At 38.1% G+C, this 19,223-nt stretch overlaps 1 protein-coding gene across 2 annotated transcripts in view; it reads right to left on the bottom strand.

The window, feature by feature from the left end:
• LOC127660370 (anaphase-promoting complex subunit 1-like) overlaps window positions 1–19,005 on the bottom strand; it is a 100,881-nt gene extending 81,876 nt beyond the window's left edge. For both annotated transcript variants that reach the window (XM_052150509.1, XM_052150508.1), the window contains exons 1-13: window positions 18,849–19,005; window positions 13,288–13,524; window positions 13,003–13,158; window positions 12,869–12,911; window positions 10,195–10,295; window positions 6,126–6,208; window positions 5,639–5,712; window positions 5,342–5,484; window positions 3,153–3,367; window positions 2,656–2,865; window positions 2,328–2,423; window positions 2,109–2,199; window positions 1,520–1,585 (exon numbers count right to left, since the gene is read on the bottom strand). In XM_052150509.1, the coding sequence (XP_052006469.1) occupies window positions 1,520–1,585; window positions 2,109–2,199; window positions 2,328–2,423; window positions 2,656–2,865; window positions 3,153–3,367; window positions 5,342–5,484; window positions 5,639–5,712; window positions 6,126–6,208; window positions 10,195–10,295; window positions 12,869–12,911; window positions 13,003–13,158; window positions 13,288–13,500 (1,491 nt within the window). In that variant the 5' untranslated portion in view covers window positions 13,501–13,524; window positions 18,849–19,005. The remainder of the gene's footprint in view (window positions 1–1,519; window positions 1,586–2,108; window positions 2,200–2,327; window positions 2,424–2,655; window positions 2,866–3,152; window positions 3,368–5,341; window positions 5,485–5,638; window positions 5,713–6,125; window positions 6,209–10,194; window positions 10,296–12,868; window positions 12,912–13,002; window positions 13,159–13,287; window positions 13,525–18,848) is intronic.
• Between the last annotated feature and the right edge of the window lie 218 nt (window positions 19,006–19,223).

The following is a 19,223-nucleotide window of genomic DNA, read 5'->3' on the forward strand; positions in this document are numbered from 1 at the left end:
ATTAGTGCGAGTTCAATCTGAACATCTCAAAAGAACATAAAGTATGACATTCTGTCTCAGGACATCAAAAATGAAAGGATAATACAGAGTTTTGCAGAAGTATTGGAGCCGGTTAAACAAATGAGGTTTCCTTGGGAAGAAATTGCTTGTTTGAGGATAGTTTTTGTTACCAAAAGTTTTGTTAGATGATGATTATATTAAAACTGACTTTTTTGCCTTCATAATTTATTTTTGGTTCTTTTCAAATGCCTTTTATAGATTTCTATTTAAATTTTTTTGCCTTATCCCAGACCTTCAAAATTAAAAAAAGATGAAAATCCATTATCAAACTATGATAATCTAAACAAAGTCAACCGGGTGAAAAATATATATTTTTTTAATCTTAAAGTGGTCATTTCCACCACACCAAACCATTTTCCTCCTAACAAAGATTTTCCAAACATTAGTGTACTTGTTAACCAAGTGGACAGAAGTGTCTGTGAAGAGTATGCTTGAGATGAAATATGAGACAAGTGATGTTTGAATAAAAATACAAATGAAGGGAATTATCACTTGAGAGCCGAATATTTTTATTGGGTGTCATTTCCAATCAAACTGTAATGCAAAAAGCCTGCAAATATTAATGGTGTGTGTATGTATGTATATATATATATATATATATATATATATATATATATATATATATGATACTTAAAAATGTTAGCCATGAAATTAGCCTTAACAAAACAAAACCACATTTTATTTAAAAAATGTAATTTCAATCAGCATCATTTCATCACAGTATTCTGTTAAGCACAATACAGAATTTCAGATGTGCTGGAAATGACACTGTGGTGGAATTTTTATAACATAAATCTCCTTTTTTGCATGTACATCCACAGTTGGAAATTATTAGTAGAAAAAAAGTGTGATTCGGGGTGCACTAATCCTAATCCTGGATCGTAAATAGGACATATACAAACTCAGATGCAGCCTTTGGTTGAAAACATGATTGAGGAAGGTGACCCGTCAAAACAATACAATCAATAGAAAGCTAGAAAATTACAGAACAACAGAATTTGTTTTGGATGAGTCACACACATCTAAAACATCATTGATGCTGGAGAGAAATATATATTGTTCTCTATATAAATCATGCATACATTTGTAGATCTGCAGGTACCATCTTCTGACATTCCTAAATTATATGAATTCAATGGTATAAACTGACAATCGATGATAAATATGCCTTTGTGTCTGTAAACAACCCGTCATTTCTCCCCAGCACTAATGACGGTCTATCATCCAGATATGAGTGACTCACCTAGAACCAATTTTCAAATCTCTGGTGATTCGTGGGGAACATGATGGAAGCACGTGATGTTTTGAAGTGACAAGACTGAGAAAAATATTTTAAATGTACAGATGCCTTTGGCTTATTTAATAAAAGAGCGCTTTGCATGGAGAATACACTGTATGTTTCAGGATGGTCAAATCTCCAAGCAGAAGACCTGAAAGTGAATAAATGATGCACGCTCACCCGAGTGACTCCAGTGTACAAAACCAGACTTCCATTGGCCTCAAGCACCAGCATAGCGTGAATGTCCTTTCAAGAAATGAATAATAAAGTTTAGGTCCTGATAACAACACTGGTGCAAAAGAGGCCAATACTTAGCAGCCATTCACACTGAACATCCATCTGCACTGACTGTCAACTGTTTTTCTACGTAAACTTGCGTTAAACTGGCATTTTTGACCGCTGCACCGCATGTCGCTGCTTTTGAAGCATCTCGTGTATTAATTCCTAGCAAAACATAAAAAGGTATTGGCCTGTACTTTTTTTTGTTGTTGTTAAAATCGGTTATAACATCTTATACAATAAAATCGGTTTTACAAATGCAATTTTAATCTTACAGAACATTCTAGAATATTCTAGATTCTACTCAATCATGATGTCCGATTTTGCTTCAATGTGGTGAAATGTGCAATATTTATCCACTATCTTTAATTAAATTGGTAAAAATGGTTCACAATTTTTAAAGGAACAATATTAAGATGACAAAAAGCTTTTATGTTTCTCCTCACAGATTTCAAATTCATGCGTCCAGAAGACCTATCAAGGTACTCACCTCTAGAGGAGCTGCATCTTTTGCAGTTATAGTGGTCACTGATGCAAATATCAACTGAGAAGTTTCATTGCTCTCAAGAAATTTTACACACCTGTGAATAGCAAACAAGAGAGATCTATAGTTATTCAGGTGCTCTAAATGAATAACTATAGACAGAAAATTGGTCTAAATCAAACAAAACTTTAACAGAAGGTTAGAGAAAGAGGAAAATGTACTCACCTGAGCTGCTGGTGGGATTCAACCAGGAAGCACAGATACATGTTCTCACACAGGTCAGAGGTGATGAAGACTTTAGAGGCCTGACAACCTTTATCCCTGCACGCACACGCACACGCACACACACACACACACACACACACACACACACACAACACTAATCGCATGATCTGATAACTCAAAACATAATGTGTTTGCTCATGGGGACAGGAATTAAACGTGCTCTGATGCCATTTCCCTACTCTCTACCTCAGGTCTTATAAAATAGAGGCTAAAAGTCTAAAAAAGATTTTTTTCATTAAAAAAACTGAGCAATGAAGCTTGAGCAGACCTGGAGCTTGCGCTGGTTTCAGTCCAAAGCTGCTCAATGCAGAGGTCAGGTAGAATGGGCTCCATCTCCGGTAGCAGGGCGGTATCGTTCAGGGTACTGTTGGGCGAGGCCAGGATGCTGTGCCCGCGTGGGGACGGGGTGTGGCACGACATGTTGAAGCGCTGCGCTCCGGAGAAGGAGGGTGCGGCAATGCCAGGGGAGTGAGCCCGACTGACAAAAAAAATATTTTTTTGAAGATTAATAAGTGGTTTTTAGCTAAATGCTTTAGAAATGTTATTGTTAAATGCATAGTTTTGTCTGCATCAGAGTTACACAACGAAGTTTAATACATAGTGTTGGGATTTTATTCAAATCCCTAAAATAAGTATGAGCAATAGTACTACTGATGCCTTAGCAACCACCAGTAATTATGCATATGTCAGAATTTATGCACAGCCTCTTACTTGAAAACAGCTAGACATCAATCACAGACTTAATGGCTTCTTGTATGGACCTACCTGAGAGCAGCCATGTTTGAAATGCTGGGCGAGTGAACACGCGAGTGCAGGCCGGGGATGGCGGGGATTCGACTCTGGTTGTGCAGGGCATGGCAGTGCAGAGGAGAGGCGGGCGAGTCCAGCCGGGTCACATTTCTCAGGTGTGTACTGAGGAAGCTGGGTGCTGAATTGGGAGTGTGAATTGGTCCAGGACACTTCAGCACATTGGACTGCTCCTGCAAAAGCCACAAGTACATCGCTTCTTTAAATACCTTTTCTAAATATATGTATACAGTGTACTGTATATTTACATGTATAGTGCATTATGTTTTGATGTACTTAACCCTTTAAGCTCGGAGGGTTTTTTTAAAGTTTACCTGATTCAGTGGCATATATACAAACATTATGACCACTCACAGGAGAAGCGAGTAACGTTGATCATCTCCTAACAAGGCCACATGTCAAGGTCTGGGTAGATTAGATGGTAAGCGAACAATCAGTTCTCAGTCAACGTACTGAATGCAGGAGAAATGGGCAGGAGTAAAGACCTGAGCAACCAAATTGATATAGCCAGACGACTGGGTCAGAGCATCTCTGAAATGGCAAGGCTTGTGGAGTGCTCATGGCGAGCAGTGGGGAGTACCTACTAACAGTGGTCCGAAGAGTATAGTTCAGCACTGAGTTTGGTGTGACACGTTCCATGTCTCTTTTAATATCATTTCTGTTCTTTACAGTCAGTTGTTGATCAAAAATAAAAACAAAAACATTTAATACTAATCACAGATTGCAAGGATGCATTAAAGAAGCCATGCAACTCAACTACAACTCTACTGTGAGAAGCTTGCTGAACTGCCACTATTCTTAAAGAGACAGTACAGATTTAGCTAGGGATGGGCTCGAGTACCTGGACATGGCACCAATGATCAATCATGAAAACGATGATCGATGTTAATCATGCATGATGTGACTTTTGACTTCATTTAAAATTCAGTGACAATTACCTGACAACTAAACAAACATGTCAAAGCTTATTTTAAATTTTGATTACGTCGATTTTGAGGGTTACATTGTTTGTCAGAGAAGTCTCATAGCAACCAAACTGATATACACTGCAATGCTATCGTTACGTTAATCAAAAGAGAGTGTAATTAACCATGTTTTGAACACCTGTCTCTACAGAATGTTTGCTAAACACGTTTTATTATTGTTTAATGTAAGAACTTTAACTTGTTAATGGATATTATTCACTAAAAGTGAATGTTTCTCACTGATTGTAAACCTCCCTGCCCTGCCGAAAACTATGCGTGTGTATGTATGTATTTATATGTATAATTATTTATTTTTATTATTCCTTTTTTTGTTTTTGTTTTTAATTACCTATGTCTTGCTGCTGTATTTGTATTGTTGTACACTGGAAGCTCCTGTCACCAAGACAAATTCCTTGTATGTGTAAGCATACTTGGCAATAAAGCTGATTCTGATATGGCATTTTCCCCAAATTGTGTAGCCCTATAACAGCCTATAACAACAAGATGCAATGCAGCAGCCAAAGACTTTTGTCAGACATGTTACAGTTATGTACGTCATTAACCCTCGAGTACTCAACGATTAATTAGTCCGAATACTCGAGTTAACAAAATGACAAAAATGCCCATCCCTAGTTTTAGCACTTGGTCAACATATCACTGTAAATACTTGAAAAAAGTACAAATTATGCATGTAAACAATAAACAAAAAAAAAAAAATATATATATATATATATATATATATATATATATATATATATATATATATATATATATATATATATATAGCTAGCTAGCAGGAGATATTTATTGATGAAAAACATTTGTACATTTTTAAAAAGACCAAAAAATAAAAAATCTAATGATGAAATAAAATGTGTAATATTAAGATTTTCGTAATGTAACTACTCAAATGGTTCCCTGTTCCCAGCATTAGCTGAGAGAGGCTTTTTTCATATGTAACTATAATGAACATTTTAACAAAAAAATACCAATGTGAATCGGTATCAAAATCTTGTGAATCGAATCAGGAAACCCAGCCCTACTGTTAACATAATTTAAACAAAATTATTTAATAATAATAAACTAATTAAGTTAACTTTGGCAGCCCTAGTTATGACATCATCCCTTAACCACTGACACAAAGACAAGGTGAAACACAGGAGCGTCGTGTATTTAATGTACCTCAGGTGTGACTTTGCGAAGGGCCCAGACAGTGTGTGTGCACTGCTGCGTGTCATAGCTCAAGATGATAGAGGGCTCAAGGCAGGTGAATAAGACTCTCAGAGCATTGTCTGAAACATACTGGAGCCGCGCCTCAAACAGACCTGAACCAATCAGAATCAACAAATATGACACATTCAAAAGAGGTCATGAGGTCACAGTCAATATTTCAGGGCAATATTTTACATGAGCTCTAAAAACATATCAATATTCTTAAATTTTTCTTCAGAAGGTGTGAAAATAACAAAAAGACCTTACCGGTGGACTTACAAACAACAGGAGCGATTTCATCTAAAGGATGCAGCATGCTGAACAGGATCGGCAGAGGTTCCCTGACAACAAGATACGATTTCAGTTATTTCAAGCTGACATCAAACTGAACCATCTTCCTTCTTTAAAACAAGCACTCACATGCTCAGTTACAGCATTGAAAGGATAGTTCACCAAAAATGAACTTCAGCTGTTTCAAACCTGTTTAACCCACATTAACCATATGTTATTTCTCATGAGGAGCACAAAACTAGAAGTTTAGCAGAATGCTCAGGCTGCTCTTTTCCATTCAACATACATTGACATTTCAGGCTGTTTCTCACAAATCTATCACGGAACAGAAAAGAACAGCCTGGACATTCTGTGTTCTCTCTTAAGACATTCATTTTTTGGTGATTTCCTTTTAACATGGAGCACAATACTTAAGAGTAAAAGGCCGAAATAGCAAAGTCAACATTTCCTGTATGCGTCATACCTGCTGGGACTCACGTGGCCATCAACTGTGATATTTTTGCGCTCCAAAAGCAGGCCAAACTTTGTTGACCAGAGAGTAGAAACCTACAAACGAAACCCGGCAATGAAAACTACAACATTCAGTGAAAGAAAAGGAACACCTAAAAGTTTGAAACGATTGTGACTATATTCACAATATTGCACTGCCTAAAAGTGCTTTTAGCATTTATAAAGAGAAAAAAATTAAAGCCAAAAAATTTTCATTAAAATGTTGTTTCATTCAGCATATATTACACACACACACACACACACACACACACACACACACACACACACACACACACACAAAGTATTGGCAGTGACATAAATTGTGTTTTGCAAATTTTTCTGCTTCAGTTGTTGTGTTGTTGATTCACATTGTTTCTAGATTATGATCAGATGCATTTTAAATAATTGCAAAAAGCTTCATTGGCCAAAAAAAATTATCTTTCACAAAAACACAAATTTCACTGTTTTTTTGTTCATGGCACAAAATGACCAGCTAACATAATTTCACTAATCATATCAGCAGCACCTGGGAAAGTGTGAACGAGTACAAGTCAGGTGAAATCACTCTATCATTCTGATTGGATTATAAGAGCAGACTGATTGCTATAAAAGGAGGGAAGAAGTGCTTCCAAACATTGTGTTCTTGTTAGCATTGGTTACCTCTAAAGAAAGACGTGCAGCCATCATCACTTTCATCAAAATGGCCTCACATGCAAGGAAATGGCTGCAAAGAATATTGCACCTGAAAGAACCCTTTACTGGATCAAAGATTTCAAGAAGAGAGGATCATCTGCAGTGAAGAAGGCTTCAGGGCGTCCCAGAGTGTCCAGCAAGTGCCAGGACCGTCTCCTCCTGAGGAGTCAGCTCGTGTCACCACCAGTGCAGAGCTCAATATTGGCAGCAGGTTGGTGTGAGGGCATCTGCACGCACAGTGAGGCGAAGACTTTTGGACAATGGCCTGGTGTCAAGAAGGGCAGCAAAGAAGCCACTTCTCTCCAAGAATAACATCAAGGACTGACTGAAATTCTGCAGGAAGTACAAGGATTGGACAGCAGAAGACTGGTGCAAAGATATGTTCTCTGATGAAGCCCCCTTCTGACTGTTTGGGACATCTGGAAAATCGATAGTCCGGTGAAGAAAAGGTGAACGCTACCACAAGTCCTGTATCGTGCCAACAGTGAAGCATCCTGAGACCATCCATGTGTGGGGTTCTTTTTCATCACAGGGAGTGGGCTCGCTCACAATCCTGCACAAAAACACTGCCATGAATAAAGAATGGTATCAAAACTTCCTGCAAGAGCCATTTCTCCTAACGATCCAGGAGCAATTTGGTGATGATCCGTGCATTTTCCAGCATGATGGAGCACCATGTCACAAGGCAAGAGTAATAATGAAGTGGCTCAAAGATCATTACATTGAAATTTTGGATCTGTGGCCAGGCAACTCCCCGAATCTTAGTCCCATAGAGAACATGTGGTCAATCCTCAAAAGTGAGTGGACAAACAGAAGCCCACAAATTGTGATCAAATCAGTGCACTAATAATGCAAGAATGGATCGCCATCAGTCAGGATTTGGCCCAGAAGCTGATATCCAGCATGCCAGAGGGAATTGCCGAGGTTATGAAGAACAAGGGCCAACACTGTAAATATTGACTCTTTGCATATATTGAGCGTTCTTGCCAATAAAAGCCTTTAAAACTTATAAAATGCTTATCATTGTTTTCCAGTATACCATTGAAACGTGACAAAATAATCTACAAATACTGAAGCAGCAAACTTTGCAAAACACAAAATGTATGTCACTGCCAATACTTTTGGCCACGGCTCTGTGTGTGTGTGTATATATATATATATATATACACACACACACACACAGGTCCTTCTCAAAAAATTAGCATATTGTGATAAAGTTCATTATTTTCCATAATGTAATGATAAAAATTTAACTTTCATATATTTTAGATTCATTGCACACCAACTGAAATATTTCAGGTCTTTTATTGTTTTAATACTGATGATTTTGGCATACGGCTCATGAAAACCCAAAATTCCTATCTCCAAAAATTAGCATATTTCATCCGACCAATAAAAGAAGTGTTTTTAATACAAAAAAAGTCAACCTTCAAATAATTATGTTCAGTTATGCACTCAATACTTGGTCGGGAATCCTTTTGCAGAAATGACTGCTTCAATGCGGCGTGGCATGGAGGCAATCAGCCTGTGGCACTGCTGAGGTGTTATGGATGCTTCGATAGCGGCCTTAAGCTCATCCAGAGTGTTGGGTCTTGCGTCTCTCAACTTTCTCTTCACAATATCCCACTATGGGGTTCAGGTCAGGAGAGTTGGCAGGCCAATTGAGCACAGTAATACCATGGTCAGTAAACCATTTACCAGTGGTTTTGGCACTGTGAGCAGGTGCCAGGTCGTGCTGAAAAATGAAATCTTCATCTCCATAAAGCTTTTCAGCAGATGGAAGCATGAAGTGCTCCAAAATCTCCTGATAGCTAGCTGCATTGACCCTGCCCTTGATAAAACACAGTGGACCAACACCAGCAGCTGACATGGCACCCCAGACCATCACTGACTGTGGGTACTTGACACTGGACTTCAGGCATTTTGGCATTTCGGCATTTCCTTCTCCCCAGTCTTCCTCCAGACTCTGGCACCTTGATTTCCGAATGACATGCAAAATTTGCTTTCATCCGAAAAAAGTACTTTGGACCACTGAGCAACAGTCCAGTGCTGCTTCTCTGTAGCCCAGGTCAGGCGCTTCTGCCACTGTTTCTGGTTCAAAAGTGGCTTGACCTGGGGAATGCGGCACCTGTAGCCCATTTCCTGCACACGCCTGTGCACGGTGGCTCTGGATGTTTCTACTCCAGACTCAGTCCACTGCTTCCGCAGGTCTCCCAAGGTCTGGAATCGGTCCTTCTCCACAATCTTCCTCAGGGTCCGGTCACCTCTTCTCGTTGTGCAGCGTTTTTTGCCACACTTTTTCCTTCCCACAGACTTCCCACTGAGGTGCCTTGATACAGCACTCTGGGAACAGCCTATTTGTTCAGAAATTTCTTTCTGTGTCTTACCCTCTTGCTTGAGGGTGTCAATGACGGCCTTCTGGACAGCAGTCAGGTCGGCAGTCTTACCCATGATTGCGGTTTTGAGTAATGAAACAGGCTGGGAGTTTTTAAAAGCCTCAGGAATCTTTTGCAGGTGTTTAGAGTTCATTAGTTGATTCAGATGATTAGGTTAATAGCTCGTTTAGAGACCCTTTTCATGATATGCTAATTTTTTGAGATTTGGGTTTTCATGAGCTGTATGCCAAAATCATCAGTATTAAAACAATAAAAGACCTGAAATATTTCAGTTGGTGTGCAATGAATCTAAAATATATGAAAGTTTAATTTTTATCATTACATTATGGAAAATAATGAACTTTATCACAATATGCTAATTTTTTGAGAAGGACCTGTATGTATATATATACACACACACACACTTATGTGAATAGTTGGCCTAAATGGGTTCTGTGGAGTGATATACACAGAATCAAGGTAAATAGATGATATACGTCATAGCTTCTCCTACAGTGTTTTAGTTTTGTAATAAAAAGTTTCACATACAAAAAGCTTTTTCAACAAGCACCTATCACTGTTTATGAAAAAATATATATATATATAATAATTCCAGAAAATTCTCACAAAACATAGCCCACATTACCCAAAGAGTAAATTGCGTTGATCTAATGTTGACATTTTTCCAAACTCAATCCTACTCTCCGGTCTTCATGCCAAATAACCCATTACATCTCTTGGACAACTTCCATGCAGCATCAGTCATGGATACAACAGTCAAAAACGACAGTTAGGCTGGTGAAATCCTTGATGGCACTAACAAATGCTCAAGAGTAACAACGGCTCTGAAAATTCCCTCCAAACTGAAGCTGATACAGCCAAATCTGTTCTGTGAGTGATGGAGTCCAACATATGACAGAGATCTGCTTCAGAGGAATTCAAAAGAGAGAGTGTGCAGAGATCAAACGTTCTGACCTGGAAGGGGAGTGGAGATATGAAGTCTTTCCCACTCATGCTGTGCACATTAACACAGGTGCTCTGGACGATACACACCGTCTGCTCCACAACGTCCTTTCCTGGAGATCATATGGGACAATATATCAAATTGAATAACGCTAGGGAAAATTTTGCAATAATGACCAGCTTGCCATACATTATCTCACTTATTACACAACTATAAACAAACAGGCAAGACATTTTATATATTTTTCAATACAAAAATAGAGACACGAGAAACTAGCAAAGCTACTGTTCGTGTGAAATAGGTTGTCTGAGGTAACAGACAACTACAGCATTAAACCTTATGTTCTGTTTGGAAGTTTTTGTCCGATTTGATCCCTTATATATGTATATATATTTATATAAAAATTGTAACCTTCATCGGAGTGGTCTGGGTCATTGTGCCTTTTCCTATTTTACCATCTAAATTCACAAAATAAATCCTGAAAAGTTTCCATCAAGTTTAGGTAGCTGTGACAAGGAGGGCCCCCAATCGGGCTTATCAGCCAAGGAGAGGGATAAGGCCAAGCTGGATGCTGCAGCTCGGGAGAGAGAGAGCCACACGCAGATGCCGTGTGTGTTTGCGTTTTGTGTCTTTTTGGCTTCATTAAATATTATTTTGACTGTTCAGCTGGTTCCCGCCTCCTCCTTGCCCATTTGAACCATGTTACATTGGTGCCGAAGCCTGGGAAGGAGCAGGGATGCACTTTCGTGGAGTCCTTGCCACTGTCGTCCACACAAAGGAGCAGCTGCTGCTGGCCACCTAGATGAAGAGGAACAGCCGCCATCCGCGAGGGGAGGAGAGGTTCATTGCTGGCCACCTGGAGCGGTGGAGCCGCTGTCAGGGGCTGAGGGGCTCGCTACCGCGGAGGGGTGTTCCATCCGCCAGGGATCGGACTCGCACACATACACACACTTAAAGAACTTAACATCTGACCCTACTCTGGGAACAGTTAACCTTTTTAGACAAAACATTGCATTGATTTTTTTTTGGCTTGTTTCGGAAACACTTATATTCCTATACAAAACCATTTTTATTACAGGTTGAGAGTTTAATGAATAATAATATTATTGATTTATTTTTACAAAATAAACGGTAGATAACAAAATACGTTCTCCAAGTCTTCTCTTTATAACACCATGGTCAGGTTTGAATAATTTTAAAACATCATATATTTTTATAGTAAATCGCGATTAAGTGCAGATTTTACAAGTGCTTAAATTTGACAGTATACAGTATATACTTCTCTTCCTGTCAAAACGCTTGTTTTTTTCATCTTATGAAAGAAAATACAACAAGATGTAACAATATAATGCTTTAGTATTTTTCAAACAAAGCCATCCACAGTATTAAGATAGAAATGCACTAAAATATCACCAATTCAAGTAACAGTAAATGTTTCCTAAAGCCTATGTGGGAATTTGACTTATTGAAAGAACTGTTCTCCCCATAGGTTTCATTTTCATTGCAACGGGCATTAAATCTCTAAAAGTCTCATTCTCCACAATATACCAGTAAACTGTAGCCATCCGCTTTCCTACAGCAAACGTGAAGCCACGCTCATGATTTACGTCAGGGCTGCTTTGAACTTCACATGCAAACATAAATGTCTCATTCTGCATTTTGGTGATAGTTAAGACTTGACGTGCTTCTGTGGTAATTAAAATGCGCCTTACACAGGCTGAAAAATACTTGATTTCCGTCACAAGTTCCATCTGGGAATAATTTTTTTTATATATATATATATATATATATATATATATATATATATATATATATTTATTTATTTATTTTTTATTTTTTTCACTTAAAATAGCACTGATAGGTCCTTTCTCCATCATATGATAATGGAAGCGCAATTTTGTGTGTGGGCTGACATTCTTTCATTTACCGAGATAACCTCCGCAGCTCTATCATAGGAAAGAGCGTAATGGTCAACTAGCGTTTTATGACAGTACCACCCATAGAATGTCTATGGGACTGCCACATTATGCTATTTTATGCTAAGGATGTAGGCTCCCTTGGTAGAAGGGCTCTGGTGTGAGTGTGATGTGAAGTGTGGTCAGTGTAATATATAACAGTAAATGTGTTAATCACGATTAAGAAAAATTAAAGCGTTAAATTAAATCGCATGCATTAACGCATTCAATCTGACAGCTCTATCTACACATCCAAATGTATAACTTCTGATAATATCTATAAATCAAGTTACAGCATTGGGTTACATACACCATTCAACAATAAGGGGAACATGAGGCCACCTATAGGCTATATTTGACATTGCTATGAAATTGCACATTTTTGTTATTTTTTACAGACACACCTAATGCATGACACATTTAATGGTGTAATTTGAGCTAATTCCATAGTCCTCAATCCATAAAGTATTGTTAATAACTATGAAAGCAGTTAGTTTAGAGGTGTGACAAGCAAAATATGTCAATAAATGTGTAATTACGTATTTTGGAAAAGACTGCTCCAGACATTGTGTTTTTGTATCAAATATAAACAGAACACAAGGGTTAAGTGGTCATTATCCGAAAATATTTGACCACATAATGCTGCGATTGACCAATCAGAATCAAGTATTCCAGAGTGCCATTCAATAAAAAGCAATAAATACATGTGATAATTATGAAATTTATTTACCATATTTTTTAGATGCAGGGACGGTGAAATTGCACCACAGAGCCTGTGAAATTATTTAAGTGAAATCGTAAGAATGACAAAGTGATAGATGCAAGGCACATACACATTCAGCATGATTCTTTTGTTGCTCATACCTGTTGAACGGGGCTGTCCACTGTGAATGCCTTGTACACATATGAGGCTTGATTCTTACTGCCACAACTCCATATGACCATGTTTCCTGCTACATACAGCTCCTCTTCATATTCAACATCATCAGGGGCTGTGCCCTTCCTCAGCTGCCAGCACTCCTGCCAATCACAACATCACAACCTTACTTGCAACATCCAGTATTTTTTGCCAATCATGGCCCAAACTATTGCTATATCTAAGGGCAAAAAATAAAAGCCAGTATACAGTGTGAGAATGTGGACAGTTACCTTCTCTCTCTCTTGTAGAGTGACCTCCTGAAGAGACCCCACGAGTCCAGCAGCACCGTCAGAGGACCAGAGCTCAGATGCGGGCTGCAGCTGTCGTAGCTGAAGATTCACTGCATTCGGGTGATTTTTGCAGTGCTCTCGACCGAACGGGACAAACGACTGCAATTCGCCTGCGGCTATCATTGTGGCTCTCTCTTCATACGAGTGCGACATGAGTTCCCAATATCAGCATTATTTCTGTGAACAAAAGACATTGAAACCATTACACACACACTCATCTCATAACTTTTACACCCTCCGGACAGGTTATTGATGGACGATTTGTTGACATTAGACATTTGGCAGCAAAACAATGTTTTTGGTGGTTGCAACATCATGAATTAAGTTAAAATGTAAATTCATTTAAATGGTAAAGTTAATATTTTTGGTGCTGTGCCTGTGACAGGTCACCATTTCTTTTAAATTAGCTTAAAAGCAGTTCTCTTAAATATTCCTAGTCTGATATATCAGTTGTACAGATTAATCAATACCAATAATTCCTTTTTTGAAATATCGGTGTGGAGCGGAGGGGGGCGGGGCCGGGTCGGAATATCGCGCGCCCGGTCCCCAATCGGCCTGATGAGGCGCGCGAGGGATAAAGGCGGCCGGTGACGATTGTTCGAGAGAGAGAGAATTACGGGCATGTCCGTCATGTGTGTTTATGTTTGTGCTTTGAGTTTAATTAAATATGATTTATGTTGACAAGCCGGTTCTCGCCTCCTCCTTGCCCATCCTTTAACTGTTTTACAATCGTTTATCTGCAAAAAGCATATTTTTGGCAATAGTATCTATTTTGTTTTATGTTCGTCCACCGGATGAGGTTCTACAGTATAACAGCAGCCTCTATAGCTTAAATAAAAACAATAATTGACAACTCATACGGATTTGCTACATCTAAATCTTATTGACGACACTTTTCCATATTTTTATCCAATTTCAATGCATATTTTGTTATTTTGATTAGATGGTGTCTAAATTGAAGCAAGGGCATGCATAGAAAAATGTGAAAATATGGAAATGCAACACATTAGCACATACATCGGACTCTTGTGTACTTATGAACATGAGATTTTATTTTTTTAATACATTTGCAAAGATTTCAAACAAACTTCTTTCACGTTGTCATTATGTGGTATTGTTTGTAGAATTTTGAGGAAAATAATGAATTTAATCCATTTTGGAATAAGGCTGTAATATAACAAAATGTGGAAAAAATGTAAGCGTTGCGTATCCATCTATCTATCTACAGTTGAAGTCAGAAGTTTACATACACATTAGCCAAATACATTTAAACTCAGTTTTTCACAAGTCCTGGCACATTCCCTGTCTTAGGTCAGTTAGGATCACAACTTTATTTTAAGAATGTGAAATGTCAGAATAATAGTAGAGAGAATTATTTATTTCAGCTTTTATTTCTTTCATCACATTCCCAGTGGGTCAGAAGTTAGTATTTGGTAGCATTGCCTTTAAATTGTTTAACTTGGGTCAAACATTTTGGGTAGCCTTCCAAAAGCTTCTCACAATAAGTTGCTGGAATTTTGGTCCATTCCTCCAGACAGAACTGGTGTAACTGAGTCAGGTTTGTAGGACTCCTTGTTCACAAATGCTTTTTCAGTTCTGCCGACAAATTTTCTATCGGATTGAGGTCAGAGCTTTGTGATGGCCACTCCAATACCTTGACCTTGTTGTCCTTGAGCCATTTTGTCACACCTTTGAGGTATGCTTGGGGACGTGGTTCATTTGGAAGACCCATTTGCGACCAAGCTTTAAACTTCCTGGCTGATGTCTTGAGATGTTGCTTCAATATATCCACATAATTTACTTTACTCATGATTTCATCTATTTTGATGTGTACCAGTCCCTCCTACAGCAAAGCACCCCCACAACATGATGCTGCCACCCCCATGCTTCACGGTTGGGATGGTGTTCTTCTGCAAGCCTCACCATTTTTCCTTCAAACATAAGATGGTCATTATGGCCAAACAGTAACATATTTGTTTCATCAGACCAGAGGAAATTTCTCCAAAAAGTAAGATCTTTGTCCCTATGTGCACTTGCAAACTGTAGTCTGGCTTTTTTATGGCAGTTTTGGAGTAGTGGCGTCTTCCTTGCTGAGCAGCCTTTCAGGTTATTTCAATATAGGACTCTTTTTACTGTGGATATAGATACTTGTCTACCTGTTTGCTCCAGCATCTTCACAGGTCATTTGCTGTTGTTCTGGAATTGATTTGCACATTTCGCAACAAACTTCGTTCATATCTAGGAGACAGAATGCGTCTCCTTCCTGAGCGGTATGATGGCTGTGTGGTCGCATGGTGTTTATACTTGTGTACTATTTATTGTTTGTACAGATGAACGTGGTTCCTTCAGGCATTTGGAAATTGCTCCCAAGTATTAACCAGATTGTTGATGTCCACAATTTTTTTCTGAGGTCTTGGCTGATTTCTTTTGATTTTCCCATGATGTCAAGCCATGTGGCATAGAGTTTGAAGGTAGGCCTCAATATACATCCACAGGTACAACTCCAATCAGAATCTAATTGTCTAATTGTCTAAAGGCTTGACATAATTTTCTGTAATTTTCAAGCTGCTTAAAGGCACAGTTAACTAAGGTTATGTAAACTTCTGACCCACTGAAATTTTGATATAATCAATTAAAAGTTAAACAATCTGTCTGTAAACAATTGTCGGAAAAATGACTTGTGTCATGCACAAAGTAGATGTCATAAATGACTTGCCAAAACTTTAGTTAAATCTATGAGTATTTTAATGACAAGACTATGTAAAATTCTGGCTTGAACTGTATCTGTCTGTCTGTGTATCTATTATCTATCTGTCTGTCTATCTGTCTATCATCAATCCATCTCTCTGTCTGTCTATCATCAATCTATCTATCTGTCTGTCTGTCCATCAATCTATCTATCGTCTCTGTCTGTCTGTCCATCATCAATCTATCTATCCATTTGTCTGTCTATCATCAATCTATCTATCTTTCTGTCTAGCTGTTTGTCTGTCTATCTATCAATCAATCATCTGTCTGTCTGTCAAACAATCATCTGTTTGTCTGTCTGTCTGTCTGTCTGTCTATCAATCCATCATCTGTCTGTCTGTCTGTCTATCAATCCATCATCTGTCTGTCTGTCTATCAATCCATCAAATGTCTGTCTATCAATCAATCATCTATCTGTCTGTCTGTCTAGCTATCAATCAATCAATCAAATCATCTGTCTGTCTATCTGTCTATCAATCAATCATCTAACTCTCTGTCTGTCTATCATCAATCAATCTATCTGTCTGTCTGTCTATCAATCAATCATCTATATGTCTGTCTGTGTCTATCAATCAATCATCTATCGGTCTGTCTATCAATCAATCATCTATCTATCTGTCTGTCTGTCTGTCTGTCTATCAATCAATCATCTATCTGTCTATCAATCATCTATCAATCAATCATCTATCTGTCTGTCTGTCTATCAATCATCTATCAATCAATCATCTATCAGTCTGTCTGTCTGTCAATCAATCATCTATCTGTCTGTCTGTCTGTCAATCAATCATCTATCTAGCAATCAATCAATCATCTATCTGTCTGTCTGTCTGTCAATCAATCATCTATCTATCAATCAATCATCTATCTAGCAATCAATCAATCATCTATCTAGCAATCAATCAATCATCTATCTGTCTGTCTGTCTGTCAATCAATCATCTATCTATCTGTCTGTCTGTCTGTCAATCAATCATCTATCTAGCAATCAATCAATCATCTATCTGTCTGTCTGTCTGTCAGTCAATCATCTATCTATCAATCAATCATCTATCTAGCAATCAATCAATCATCTATCTAGCAATCAATCAATCAATCATCTATCTGTCTAACAATCAATCATCTATCTATCTATCTGTCTGTCTCTCAATCAATCATCTATCTGTCTGTCTATCAATCAATCATCTATCTGTCTGTCTGTCTGTCAATCAATCATCTATCTGTCTGTCTGTCTGTCTATCAATCAATCATCTATCTGTCTGTCTAACAATCAATCAATCAATCAATCATCTATCTATCTGTCAATCATCTATCTATCTGTCTGTCTGTCAATCAATCATCTATCTGTCGTCTGTCTGTCTGTCTGTCTGTCAATCAATCATCTATCTGTCGTCTGTCTGTCAATCAATCATCTATCTGTCGTCTGTCTGTCTGTCAATCAATCATCTACCTGTCTATCTGTCTATCAATCATCTATCAATCAATCATCTATCTGTCTGTCTGTCTGTCAATCAATCATCTATCTGTCTGTCTGTCTGTCTATCAATCAATCATCTATCTGTCTATCAATCATCTATCAATCAATCATCTATCTGTCTGTCTGTCTATCAATCATCTATCAATCAATCAATCATCTATCTGTCTGTCTGTCTGTCAATCAATCATCTATCTGTCTGTCTGTCAATCAATCATCTATCTATCAATCAATCAATCAATCAATAATCTATCTAGCAATCAATCATCTATCTATCTGTCTGTCTATCAATCAATCATCTATCTGTCTGTCTATCAATCAATCATCTATCTGTCTGTCTGTCTGTCAATCAATCATCTATCTATCTGTCTGTCTGTCTGTCAATCAATCATCTATCTGTCGTCTGTCTGTCTGTCAATCAATCATCTATCTGTCTGTCTGTCTGTCTGTCAATCAATCATCTATCTGTCGTCTGTCTGTCTGTCAATCAATCATCTATCTGTCTGTCTGTCTGTCTATCAATCAATCATCTATATGTCTGTCTGTGTCTATCATCAATCAATCTATCTGTCTGTCTGTCTATCAATCAATCATCTATATGTCTGTCTGTGTCTATCAATCAATCATTTATCGGTCTGTCTATCAATCAATCATCTATCTATCTGTCTGTCTGTCTGGTCTGTCTATCAATCAATCATCTATCTGTCTATCAATCATCTATCTGTCTGTCTGTCTGTCAATCAATCATCTATCTGTCTGTCTGTCTGTCAATCAATCATCTATCTAGCAATCAATCAATCATCTATCTAGCAATCAATCAATCATCTATCTATCAATCAATCATCTATCTAGCAATCAATCAATCATCTGTCTAGCAATCAATCAATCATCTATCTGTCTATCAATCAATCATCTATCTATCTGTCAATTTATCTGTCTGTCTGTCTGTCTATCAATCATCTATCTATCTGTCAATTTATCTGTCTGTCTGTCCATCCATCTATCAATCAATCAATCAATCAATCAATCAATCAATCATCTGTCTGTCTGCCTGCCTGTCTGTCTGTCTGTCTGTCTATGACCCCGCATGTATCTCCATTGTACACACTTCAGTCTATCAGCTAATGTGACAGACGATCAGATAAAATTACAAGATTAACCGTTGAATTCTTCAGGAATATTCCAATGTCAGTTTTACTGACGACGTTTAAGGCAAAACATGAAAATCTTCAGATAGCATTAGCAGCAACGCTAGTGCTAACAACATCCCCTCACACACGCACCTGATAATAACAAATATTCAAGTTTCCTGTCCTGGAGTCCGTCTCTTTCCTTTAACAGATGCCTGTCCCGCCGGAATCGCCTGCTCGTTGATCCCAACATACAAACCCATGAAAGTCTGCAGTGAAAAACTGACGGAGCACACTTCAAAGCACTGTTTCAAATGCACGCGGACATGTTGGAATCCCCTGACGCATTTCCGGGGACGTGACCAATCAGAGAGCCGCTTTCTGGCAGAGTCAGATGAATGTACGAGGTGCCGTTAACACTTTCACTCAAAAAAAAAATGTGTATCTTTATGCCTTTATTTTTTTATTTGTATTTTTTTATTTTTTTTATGTATGTATTTATTTAAAAAAAAATAATAATAATAATTA

This window comes from Xyrauchen texanus, chromosome 20 (assembly GCF_025860055.1).
Source record: "Xyrauchen texanus isolate HMW12.3.18 chromosome 20, RBS_HiC_50CHRs, whole genome shotgun sequence".
NCBI lineage: Eukaryota > Metazoa > Chordata > Actinopteri > Cypriniformes > Catostomidae > Xyrauchen > Xyrauchen texanus.